General features: G+C 37.4%; 1 protein-coding gene across 20 annotated transcripts in view; it reads right to left on the bottom strand.

Annotated features, from left to right (window-relative positions):
* Positions 1–12628, bottom strand: part of MPDZ (multiple PDZ domain crumbs cell polarity complex component) — a 95456-nt gene that overhangs the window by 48046 nt on the left and 34782 nt on the right. For 19 of the 20 annotated variants that reach the window (XR_004237344.1, XM_032095196.1, XM_032095195.1 and 16 more), the window contains exons 14-19: positions 12315–12461; positions 10944–11111; positions 9769–9954; positions 6880–7089; positions 4331–4447; positions 1615–1773 (exon numbers count right to left, since the gene is read on the bottom strand). Coding sequence is in view for 19 of the 20 variants with exons in the window: in XM_032095196.1 (XP_031951087.1) it covers positions 1615–1773; positions 4331–4447; positions 6880–7089; positions 9769–9954; positions 10944–11111; positions 12315–12461 (987 nt within the window). In the remaining variant the exon portion in view is untranslated. The remainder of the gene's footprint in view (positions 1–1614; positions 1774–4330; positions 4448–6879; positions 7090–9768; positions 9955–10943; positions 11112–12314; positions 12462–12628) is intronic. The other variant, XM_032095208.1, reaches the window with a different exon arrangement.

The following is a 12628-nucleotide window of genomic DNA, read 5'->3' as shown; positions in this document are numbered from 1 at the left end:
TTATTTTACAAGGTTTCAAATACTTCTGGGACATCTACTCTGTTGTGTATCCATTTCCAGACCAGTGAAAACAAGCATCAGATTATACTAACCATTTATTTCATATGTCATATACACATATTAAGAGTTGCATCATATGCTTGTTTTTATTTTTATTTCACTTAAAGTCAGTGCTGTAATTTTTTAAGAATAACACAATTTCAGGAATTTGTAACTATAGTAACATGTGGCCTCACTAGAGCATCTTCATTTTAAGTATGTTTTTCATCATCTATTTTAAATGTGACACCAAAGTGACACTCAGAACCTGCCAACTGCCCTGCAGCCAGAAATAACTGAAATATCTCTGCATTCCTCATAGCATCAAGTAGTGCTGTTTTAATTTTTATTCCAGTTCACCTGCTTCAAAAGTCTTCATTAATGAACAGATTTTCCCACTATGTTTGTTTTGTGAACCACGAATAGGTTACTTGATGAGAACTTAATGCTCACCTCATACTGGTATACAGAGATGAACACTGAAAAGTCAGGACCGTGGCATTTTAAAAGAACATGTAAACCAAAGCTATCTTTAAGTCGCTACTGAAAATAACTAAAGACTCTCTAGAGCCTCAATGTACTACATAATGTAGATCCAGTCTCTATCTCACAAAATGCTCCTAAGCATGTAAAATGCATAATCCATTTAAGTAACAATTACAGAGTTAAACAATGCAAGCTGTCCCACTGGCACAGCAGAGATGTGCTCTTCTGTGGATTAGGAGAAACCATTAGAAGATGAATCTAGCTTTCCAACCAGCCTCTCATAAGGGCCAAATGTATTCCAGAAAGGTTAACGGCAGTTACTGCAGCTCAGGTGTGGCCGAAAAAGCAGCAGCTACTCTACTCAAGACCACAGACTGCAAAACCAGTGGTTTTCAGTGATGACTGCTAGGAGAATGGAATTGGAAGGCTCTAGGTTAGTGAAATAAATCTAAAGATTTAAAAGAAAAAACGAATATGAAAAACCATGGAAAGAAACAAAACACAATCAGGTCATTATGAGTATGTGACCAAGAACCAAAAAAAGCTACCGGTCTTCTTAACACTGTTAAATAAATATTCATTTATTGCTTTAAATAAAAATAATTAGCAGAGTTTTGATGTATACATATTTAATTACAGCATCATTATGAAAATTTCATTCAAAACCACAGAAACATACTAATTTTGAAGCATAAAAGCAAAACTTAGGATGAAAATTTACTCTTGCTTTTCATACTAAAATACCATAGAGCAACAGTCATTTTGTGTTACCACTCTTTACTATGCTTTGAATGACAAATATATTTTTCTAGCAGACTGCTCACCACACCTTTAATACTACAAACACCTCACCATACTCTGGCTAAATCATGCCTTATCTAGCAAAAATCCAAGCTTTGTGCCTCCTATCTGCCTCTCTCTTCAACAAAGACATCTGCAAGACGTCAGCATTACTCTAAACAAAAATTTAACTTTGTAACAAATAGAGCATTTTGATCCATGATGACACAAAACATTTATATCTGATAATACAGCCTGCTCACACTTAAAATTAAAGTTTGCCATCAATAAAACCATCCTCATTTTTACCTTTGGAGTTGATAACGGAAGAGAAAAGCTGTCGTTCACCTCACCGCTACAGGCGCTGTCATGCAGAGCTGTCACTGAATCCTGGAAGACGTCTCTCTCTAGAGAATACTGTGATTCAAAGGTGGACTCATCCGCTAGATCTGCCTCGCCAGAGTCCACCTAACAACAAAAGCAATTCAATCAGCCAGGCTGTTGCCATCATACCACATAAGCTCCAAACACATGCACACCAGCCACTACATACTGATACTTTTCTTCTTTTTTTTTTGGTATTCCGTGTTTAGATTGAAATTACATTTGCACAGTGCAGTAGGAAAATTTTCTGCTTCCAGTAATAATCTGTATTACCACAACTTCAAAGCTTGCAAAGAATACCTGAAGTAAAGCCAGAGTCTGAACCAGAGGAAGTTGCGGGGCTGAGGCAGGCTCATGCCTATTAATAGAAGTATAAAGCATTGGGAGAATTCTGCTGTAGTCCTTGGTGTCAATATTTTGATTTCTTTAGGGCTTTTTTTCTTTTCTTTTTAATTTTCTTTTAAAAACATTAGCATGGAAAAAATAATGAGCTTTACTTAGTGCCACATGTCAGGAATGTTCACTTGACTCAACTTCTTAGGCTCAGTTATTTTTATATGCTTTTAAAAACAATCATCTGGAAACTGCAGTGCTTTACAGAACATTTATATGAAAAATTCATTACATTATATTTTTATTAGATTTTAAATTATTTTGGTTTTGACAACAAGATTACTATGGGCATTCCTGTATTTCTATTTCTCTTTTATTTATGAGAAATAAAATTTTTAGAAGAGTTTCAGACATAGACATGAGTTCATGGGTATTTTTGCCTTTTTTTTTGTTTTAATGAAACATAATTTTTCCCAAGACTCATATTCTTTCAAATACTAGAATAAAATTAAGCCCTAAAAATCCTAATTTATGGTGCTTTATATACTACACTTTGATTATTATTTTATGTCCCCAGCAGAGCTCAAGAACATAGTGTAGGCCAACAAAAATGATCACTGGGTTAAGAGCCATGCCCGTATAATAAACTTGTATGAAGCAGATGAGTGCACTCACCTACAGAGATGGGACTAACTTGTTTTTCAGCCCGTGTCGTTCATCATACTATGAATTCATTATAGCAATAGCAACAATTGCCTGCAGTAATTCAACATATTGATTCCTTTTCAGGGTAAAAAGGATTTTTTTTTTTAATTATTTCAAGCCTGAAGACTTAGCTACTAATCCAAACTGCTTCTTTGCTGTAACTTACTCTCAGCTCATCTTCTGGAAAATGCATATTTATTTTACCAAAGCTATGCTCTAAAAAAAGTATTGTGAAAATTCAGGACAGATCTGTAGAATCTGAGTACAGATCTGTCTACAAAAAAGAATTATCTCATATGTGCACTCTGAAAACGTATCTTCAGCTGGGTGACTGCACATTTAGTTTCCTATTTTGCACATTCAATTAGAAACTGACAAACTTGATTGACAATTTTATTATGTCATGTATTTTCCTTGCTTTTTTTCACAAGTTTTTTTAAATATGAACCACAGATGGAAGTCAAATTTTTAGATAGTTTTAATCTGATCATTTCAACACATCTTTAATTAAAGGTCATTTAGAATATAAAACTCATGCTTCTTCTCAATGAATGGAGCAAGACAAATACTATTACCTAACTGCTAAAGGGAACAAACTGAAGAATTAAAAACATGCAATCTGTTTAAAGGGAAGTTAATAAGCCAGCTTGTCATCTGCAAATGTGAAAAAACAGCAAACATGCTGGAAGCAGTAATGCAGAGATTTTCACCTTGACAGGACCCATTTCAGGTTTTTGTTTAGTTTTGAGTTTTTCTGTAGTGAACTAAGTTCTGGTGCTTAGAAACTGCTTCCCTGCTCAAGTCCCCAGAAAATAAGGGCCTAATAATTTCAACATTAGATCCAGACCAGAAAAATAACTATAAGGATTCACACTTAGAATACATACATATACATATCTATTCTGGGTTGGTTTTTTTTTATTTTGCGGGAGGAGGAGTTGGCGGATTTTTTGCTTTTTTGTAGAGCCCTATTTCCTGTGTCTTTTTAATCTGAGTTTTTATTGGTAACTTCTGGGCTATGTAAGGCACTGAATGCTCAGGTAAGCCGCATTGTTTGTACAAGTGAACACCTTTTGACCTTGTAAATCTCATAATCACTGATTGATGTTGAAGGCTGAAGAATATTATTAGGAGGAAGTATTTGCAGCTTTCAAAGACAGCGCTCCTTGTAAAGCTGGATTACATGCAAAAAGGGAGTATCAAAATCTTTCCATGGTAAAGAAGTGATGTATTACGATACACAGAAGAATAAGCACATGAACATTTTGCTAAAAAAGGTGAGATTTCCAAAAGGATGCTCAGTGCATGCAAGGACAAGTGGATGCAAGGATAGCCATGCACTTTTGAAAACATCAGCAAAGTATGTTTTTTTTCCCCCCAGTAGTTAATATATCATAGGCCAGATTCACAGCTCATGCAAAAAGCTGAAGTCTCTAGATGCCAATTTCTACAATGTCAGGATCCATCCCACCTACGGTGGATAAGTAACGTAAAGACAGCAAACACTAAAAAATAAGCAGTAATAACTGGACAGTGACAAGGCAACTCCTTTCACTACAAAATGCAAAGACTGAAGAAATCTGTGGTAAGTTGGGCCACTAACCAGAGCCAGCTCAGCATGGAAGAGGGCTGCATCAGCTGGCCCCTCTTCCTCAAGTGACTGGGCAGTGTAGAAAAAGCAATCTTCCTTAGCAGAGACATAGCTCTCCTCAGGTGAAAGCTGCAGAAAGAACGAAGCTCTGAGTCGGATGAGTGGCCTGAACACAGGAGGTGCAGAGTGCATTCTGCAAGGGGGGCAGGGGGCTGTTTAGAAAGGCAGATGGATTCCAAATGCAGCAAAGAGTTCATTTCAACCACAGTCATAGTATTCAGTAGGTAAAGAGACAACTTTTTTTTTCAAATTTACCTGAATTGATTCAGCTTCACACCTCATTCTGTAACCCCAAGTAACAAAAAAGGCTTATCCAGGTATACCACAGATCCCACAACTTAGTCTAAGCTCATTTTCAATTTCTGTTCTTAATAAAGATATACTAAAACTGCCGCCACAGCTGCCAACAGAGAAAGAGCCTAGTAGCAAAGGTCTTTATAACCTTGCTAGACAGAGCAATCTTGTTTGCAGGCACTCTCTGTTTTACAATTGTATCTGCCAGACTCTAGAGGACAAAACATAATTCTGACTCTAAACCAATAGCTTTTTCCAACATAATTTGTTAGTAGGTGCATTTTGTCCAGTACTGTAAAAAAAGCAGTGATTATTTGTAATGTTAAATTAGTTGGCAAGCATAACAAAGGAAATACTGAAGTATTGCCTTATGTTTAAAACTTTCGGGAACAGAAACAAAACCCCCATGTATTTTCTCTTTTAAAGTGACATCTTCTAGAGTATGCAATTTTTGATTGCAATTAAGATGGAGTCTCCAATAAAAAAAATAATTTAACAGAGCAGGTTAAAACATACTCTCCTACTACGAAAAGTAAAGTTTCTGGGAACTTAAACTACAGCCATTCCCTCCCACTCTCTCCGCAAAGATCTACTAAGAATGAAAATTTGGTATCTACATCCACAAGGATTACAAGATTATCAACTCCTGAAAAGCAAAAATTAACCCCTAAAACTGTGCTTGGGCTTACTAATACAGAGAAAGGTATCTTCCCCATATGTATGAACTAACGCCATTCTACTGATTTGAATTTAACCCATCAGAGACCTTAGTTCACTAGCATTCTTACTGATACACTATCTCAGCCACCACAGGTCTCCTTCAACTTCCTTTTTTGAATTGTTACAGACTATCTTCTAAAGCCAAGCCGGAAATAACCAGTTGTATAGATGCATACAAACTGAAGACTACACACTATTACATAAACAAAGTGTGCTGTATGAATACCAATATTGCATATATACTTGTGAGGGACTGGAATGCTAATGGTCGATGAGTCAAACACTTACAGAAGCAGCAGGTGCTTTGTTGACCAGGCACAAAGTAATCACCCAGATGCAGAGAGTGTACACACACACCACCAGAGACTGCAAGCTGGGTTTTGAGCCAGATAAGGTAAGAAGCTAGTAAAAAGCAAATCCTGTGAGGTGGGATAGTGCTTTTTATCATGCCCATTACACAAGTGGCTCAGGTGTAAAAACTCCCCTCTGGAGAAGTGCCAAGACACTCACACATATGCTGAAGGTATTCATGCCTTGTCATGGGCTATAATTGGCTAAACTATGTGGTCCTGAAAGGAAGCTGTAATATCTTAGGTGTCATAAACCATCAAAGACTCTAGAAATGCCTCGTGATCTACAGTGTTACATGAGACAGTGCAAAACTTTCCATCCCAGGGGAAGTACCTGGACTTGGACATTCTCATCCAGCCTAAATGTATATTAACCCACTGAACTTTGTGTTTCATGGGTTTCCCCTATCCCTGATGGACCAAGACTCTGACCAGCGGTTCAAACAAGGGGCATCAAAATCACAACAATCAAGTCTTGTCACTGGATCCATGGGTGGTGACTACATGCCTTTCTACCCTCATCCTTTCTCTTTCTTTTCCCTTATACATTTTCCTAAAGTATTACTTTTATGCTTTTATAGTGTTGCATTTCTAACCAAAATGCCTACATTTTAAAATTTGCCAAGCACCTTTTTCTACCTTAATGTTATAAAGCTTGTAAGTAAAAGTTTGTTATTGAACCTCTTGAAAGTTTTATTGTTTCTCCCACACACCACCCAGAATAAATCAAACACCCTCTCTGAGCAGCATAACAGGCATAACAATACTATACCCTGCAAAGGAAAGGATTTGGTAAATTCCAGGCAAATCAAATAAAAACAACTTTATGTCACCATCTCACACATTCAGAGAACTATGTAAAGTGTACAGCGTACAATATTATCCCTGTCAACTTTCAGCCCTGAAAGACTCTGCTGGTTGCAAGGTGCTTTGCTGTTCTCTCAGCTGCAAGACAGGTGTGCTAGGTCCTGCAAACACTACACCAGCCATACACTACCCAAGCCACTCCTATATGCAAGACAATAGTTGGGCCACCCAGGTGTACCCCAAAACACACAAAATGTATGGAGAAGTCAGGACCAGTATGTACCAGCTTGAATGACATGATAAGTACACACTGAATTCCCAAATCCTTACAGGCAGTGGTTTTGCAACTCCTATTTTAACTGTTCCTGTTGGGGCTCCTTTCAGTGCTTGCACTGCTTCCTCCAGGCTGCCATTTTCCAGGTTGATATCATTGACAAACATAAGCCGATCTCCGGGAAGAAGTCTGCCATCTTGCTCAGCCACACCCCCAGGAACTAATGAGCGAATCACAATTACAGTGTTTGCTGGATCAACAGGATCCTAATTAAATAAAGGAAGAAAAAGATTTCATTGTTTTACTCTTTTATATCTTGAAAGGTGAATTTTTATTCTTGAGCTTTTACGAACCAGAATTGTGTTAAGAAGTGTTGCTCTCCTCCAGATGAACCTTCAGTAGGAGCAAACCCTCCCGTCTGTACGGTCCATACATTTAGACCTCCACTTATTTTTAATTCTTAAACATGAAAATTATTACTCCTTTGTAGGTGATGTTCCATCATGTATCTCCAGTACAAAATACTACTAAATTGCAGAATGTTGTCCATACACATCAGAAATTCATATACTTCTTACTGCAATGGCGGTGTTGCAAACGCCATCCTCCCTTACACTCAGAGGTTTGAGGACACAGGTGGGCAATGTAGACTGGGGCAAATGTAACAATGTAGACTGGGGACAAAGGAGTTCTTTTCAATAACTGTCTGATACTTCATGATCTTGCTCAACTGAGAAAGCACTCTTCAAGAGGCAAGTTCTTGCACATGCCTAATCAAATACTTACATGAGACAGGAATGTACCGATACAGGACTCTAATCAACAAGACAAAACAAAGTGGTGTTTGCTTTTAAGAAAGAAAACTGCTTTTAAGTGACCATCCTCCAATACACTGATTTTTATAAAAAGAGCTAGCATCAAATACTAGTAACAGGAACATATGATTCTGCTATAAGAACTATCACACATGCAAAATATTTGTGTGATTCTTACAGAACTACATTCACAAGGAACATCATGTTAATACTTCCAACATGCAGTTCACTTGAGTGCATGAACAGAAAAAAACCCCAAAAAATGTAAACATGTAACAGCTTTACTGATAGCAAAGGTAGAGAAAAACGAACATCTACAAATCAGCACACAGTTGTAACAAGTTTCCATGTCAAGATGTACATCTGAAAGGATGGACACCATCAAGGTGACATGAGAAAGCCACAGGAACAGGGAGACTGGTGAAAGCTAGTATGGGAGAGAAGTGTTGATGGAGGGAGGGAAGGAAGGAAGGACATCAAGAAGATCCTTATCATCTGATGGCAGTTAATGCAGTAAAAAGTATGCCATGGAGCAATAAGACACTTCATAAGTGGAAATAACTAGCAGTGCTGCAGATAGTGCTTGAGCCTGAGCACTGACATCTTCCTCACTATTTTAACAACAAATACTTGCACTGTAACTTTAGAAGGCACTGCTTGACACACTTTTGGGGAAAAAAAAAAAAGAAACAAGCCTCTCTAGTCTATGTGATAGTCTTCCTTAAGGTTAGAAATTATGTAGACTTTTCTACAGGCCTGCCATTGTATAAAACATGAGGAATGTATTAGTATGAACATAATTCTCCTAACTTTAGTCACTGTTCATTGGAAATCAATTGAAAATTTGATGGAAACAGCAAAATACCAATATAAATCTCAGTGTAAATTTATTATTCACAGTCTTATAAGAAAGCAAAACTTCGGTGACAGTGAATTTTTTTTACTGCATATCGAAAGAGACAACAAATGAGAATACACAAATATTATAACATAAAAAAAAAGCTAAGTTTCAGAAAGCTGACTAAAGTTGTAAGACTAACTCACATTTGAAAAATATATTAACCAATTTAAGGCACTTCCCACAAGCCTTTACTACTGTTATCCATAAACAAAATTCAGTCACTAACCACATACGAACCCACCATTTTTCTTAATGCTCAGAAAAGGCTTAAGCAAAAATATGTTTCACCATGTGCTGACATGGACTTCAAATACTCAGGCTCATCTGTGATGTCTGACTGCAGAGCATCATGAGCAACATATTAAAGAGTAGTCACTGATTCATAAAAGACACTTGACTATGCCTTTATCCTTCACCTTATTTCTCTACACTGCTCTTCTCCTTATCAGTGCGCAAATGCAATCTCTAAGGCATAGGTTAATTCTAAGGAGTGCCCTGGGGCCGTAATTTCCACCTGGAAGTGATCTCCAGATGTAAATGCATATACTCCTAGGGACAAGATCCAACAGAGATCTGGACAGAGACCTGATCCACAGCACCACAAAACAGCTCAGCAAAAGCCTACATAGACCACAGGGAGAAATTACTTGAGGTTCAATTAAAAATCATCCACTGGAAAACTGGGAACAGGAGGAATATTTGTTCTGGGATCCTGACCAAGTGAAGGCAAGAGACAGGCACTAAGCTGTTTATTGGGACACACCAAGAAATATAGTTTAGATATCTAGGAATTCTTCAAACACAAAATGATGGGGATGTTTAAGCATGTCCTCGACAGACAGCAGATAAGCAAGGGATTTCAGAATTACAGTTCTGGGTTTTAGTAAATCCTGCTTTAAGCATTTAAGTCCTTTATTGGATCTTGCCCTAAACACCTCACTGCAGGTGCAAAATACATAGCTAAATGCCTAAATATGCTGGCTACATCATTCATTGTCCCTGGGTCACTAGAAGAGAGCTTTCTGAAAACCCTAGTATATAATGGATTATCTGTTTTTCTGAACCAGTATTACCATCATCATTAGAACCTGCAGTCTTAATATAATGAGAGGAATATGTAATATAATTACTGGAATGCCTAAAATTATCCTTAAAATATATAGAACATACTACAAGATCCAAACAATATGAAGTACTTTGTTCTCTATTCAAAGAAGTGCAGAAGTTACCTGATAGTCCAATATGCTAAATCCAAGCCCCATACTCCCTTTCTCCAGCTCAATGTGCTGTACTTCTGTTTCCCACATTGCCAAAGATGAGCTTTGCACCTCTTCCACACTCTGACCCTCATCGGCTGTTTCCAAAACTGTTCCCTCTGTGTCTGAGGAGCCAATGAATCCAAGTTCTATGTGACCCTGATAAAAACAGTAAAAAATCACCAATAAAATGTAAAGACTTGTGAATCTGTAGAGACAAACCCCTGCTTAAAAAAAACAAGATAAAAAATAGGTGATATATCTCTAAATACAGAAGAAGTGCACTCAGGAGATTTAATGTACTCTGAAAAACCTAGCATAAAATTCAAATATCCTTTATGCTCCACGCATATTAAACTACTGACTAGAAAAATATTTACAAAATGGAATTTCTGTCAAACAAAAAACTTCAAAAAACTTTATTAGTATATGCATTCAAATATACAGGAAATATATGTTATTAAATTGTATGTCTAAAATATGCCTTCATTAAACATAATCATACTGACAGTATAGTATAGTAGTAGTCAGAATATTTAATAAAAGTAAAAACAAACACACATGTACATACACAGACTGTTCTTCAGTCTGTTCTTCACTTGGTTTCATAGAGAAGTTTAGAAACTATAAGCTGAATTTGGTGCCTTGCTCGGAACTCAGTTAACTGCTTCTCTTTTCATACAAATGCTACTGGTTTGTATACTACACCCTGTGCTGTTCCTACATGTTTAGTTCACCAGCCTGCCCAGAGCTGTGCACTTACGAGCGACGGAAGTGTCAGTCGATGAATGCAGACACAGTTATGTGCAATGTGAACCCAGAAAGCAAAGCTCAAAACTAGATTAAATACACTCAGATTCTAAAGAACACACAGTTCAACTTGCCATACCCCTATATCTCACCTACACAACATAAAGTACGGTACTTAGAAACTGACAGCCCCACATCCTAGAATATTTTTATCTATGACCAGGCAGGATTCATACCTTCTGGTGGCCTAAAAATGGCTGATAAACATTATTTGCTGTTTCCTACTTGTCTGGCTCCAGTTTAAAAAATATTAGAACATATTTCTAGTCATGTAGAACTTCATCTGTTTTTTTCTCAAGGAAACTGCCATTTTCAGTGATTGTTTAAAGACAAAATACCTTTTCTGTGAGTTGAACCTCAGACAGGCTTAGACTCTCTAGTATTTCTGGTTGAGTGATGGGTGGAGCTACTGGACGACAGCACACCATTGTCACCTTAATAGGCAGCTCTTTCAAGATACTGACCACATCCTTGTGGTTTTCTCCAAGCAGAGAGATCTGATTCACCTCAATAAATAAATACACAATGGTTAGAACTACAGAGTATTTGTAAGTACAATAAGCAAAAATGAGTAAAAAAAGCCCAAGAAAATCCCAACTCACTTATCACCTCATTAAAAAAAAAGTAAAATAAAAGCAACAAAAATCCTCATGCTAATAGACACTTTCAACCCTTAAATTCTACTCAGCTTGGTGCTCAGCACCAAGGTACACATCGAACTGAATGTGTAGTCTTTTAAATTCCATTACGTCACCCTACAAACACCACATACACTGTAGCTTCATATTTCTTGCATTTATGTAAACCAAATTCACATCTTAATTCCAAGAAAATAATTTAGAAAAGTAATTAGGTGTTTAGTCCCTTCACTGAATAGGGATAATCCCATCCAGTCTTAATGCTTTTGCTATATATTCTTTTTTTGGTGACTGTCTTGGTTTCAGCTGGGATAGAGTTAATTTATTCTAAGTAGCTGTGCAGCGCTGTGTTTTGAATTCAGTATGAGAATAACATCGATAACACACTGATGTTTTGGTTGCTGCTAAGTTGAATCAAGGACTTTCAGTGTCTCATGTGCTGCTACTGAGGAGGTACAAAAACCAAAAAAAGCTGTGAGGAAACACAGCTGGGATAAGTGACCCAAACTGACCAAAGGGATATTCCACACCCTAGAGCATTATGCCCCCAGTATACAAACTGGGGAGTTAACTGGAAGGTGTGCTGTGTATGATCAGGGCTTAGGTACAATGTCTGGCATTGGTCAGCACATGGTGAACACTTGCATTGTGCATCACTTGAGGGTTTTTTTTTTCCTTTTTATTATCATTATTATTATACTTTGTTTAAATTATTAAACTGCCATTATCTCCACTTAAAAGGTTTTATTTTTGATTCTCCTCCTCATCCCACCAGGCTGGGGGTGAGTGGAGTGGGTGAGCAAGTGGCTGTATGGTGCTTACTTGCCAGCTGAGCTTAGACCACAACAGAGACTCATGTTTGTATGTGAAAAGTCAGGTACCAGCTGAGAAATGTACATAAGCATAGTTATTCACATAAATATATGTAAGTACATATGAAGTGACTACTCAACCACTAACTGGCATGCAGTTAGATATGCATCACTCCCATGGTCATAACCTATGAGAAGAAACTTACAGCTCAAAAACCTTACCGAATGCAGACTAAGATAGAGTAGTATTTTATCTTACTTCCAGCAGCTCATCTCCACTGAACAGCTTGCCACTTCGTCCAACTGGCCCTTCAGGTAAGATAGATCTGATGAAATGATGACCCACTGTAGCTTCAAGACTTATCCCTAACCCACTGCTTTCACTAAACTTGTTAACCACAGCCACCTAAAATAAGACGAAGAAATGGTTACACTTGTCACATTTACAGCCAGATCTGTTACCTTCCATTTCAATTTACATGTAATGAGGTCAAAATTCCAGAAGTGAGAAACCAGAAGTACTGTCATATGTAATGGGGACAGTCAGGTAAAAACTAACTCTGTGATCACATG

The sequence above is a fragment of the Corvus moneduloides genome, chromosome Z, assembly GCF_009650955.1.
Source record: "Corvus moneduloides isolate bCorMon1 chromosome Z, bCorMon1.pri, whole genome shotgun sequence".
Classification (NCBI taxonomy): domain Eukaryota; kingdom Metazoa; phylum Chordata; class Aves; order Passeriformes; family Corvidae; genus Corvus; species Corvus moneduloides.
This window is presented reverse-complemented; position numbering and strand designations above follow the sequence as displayed.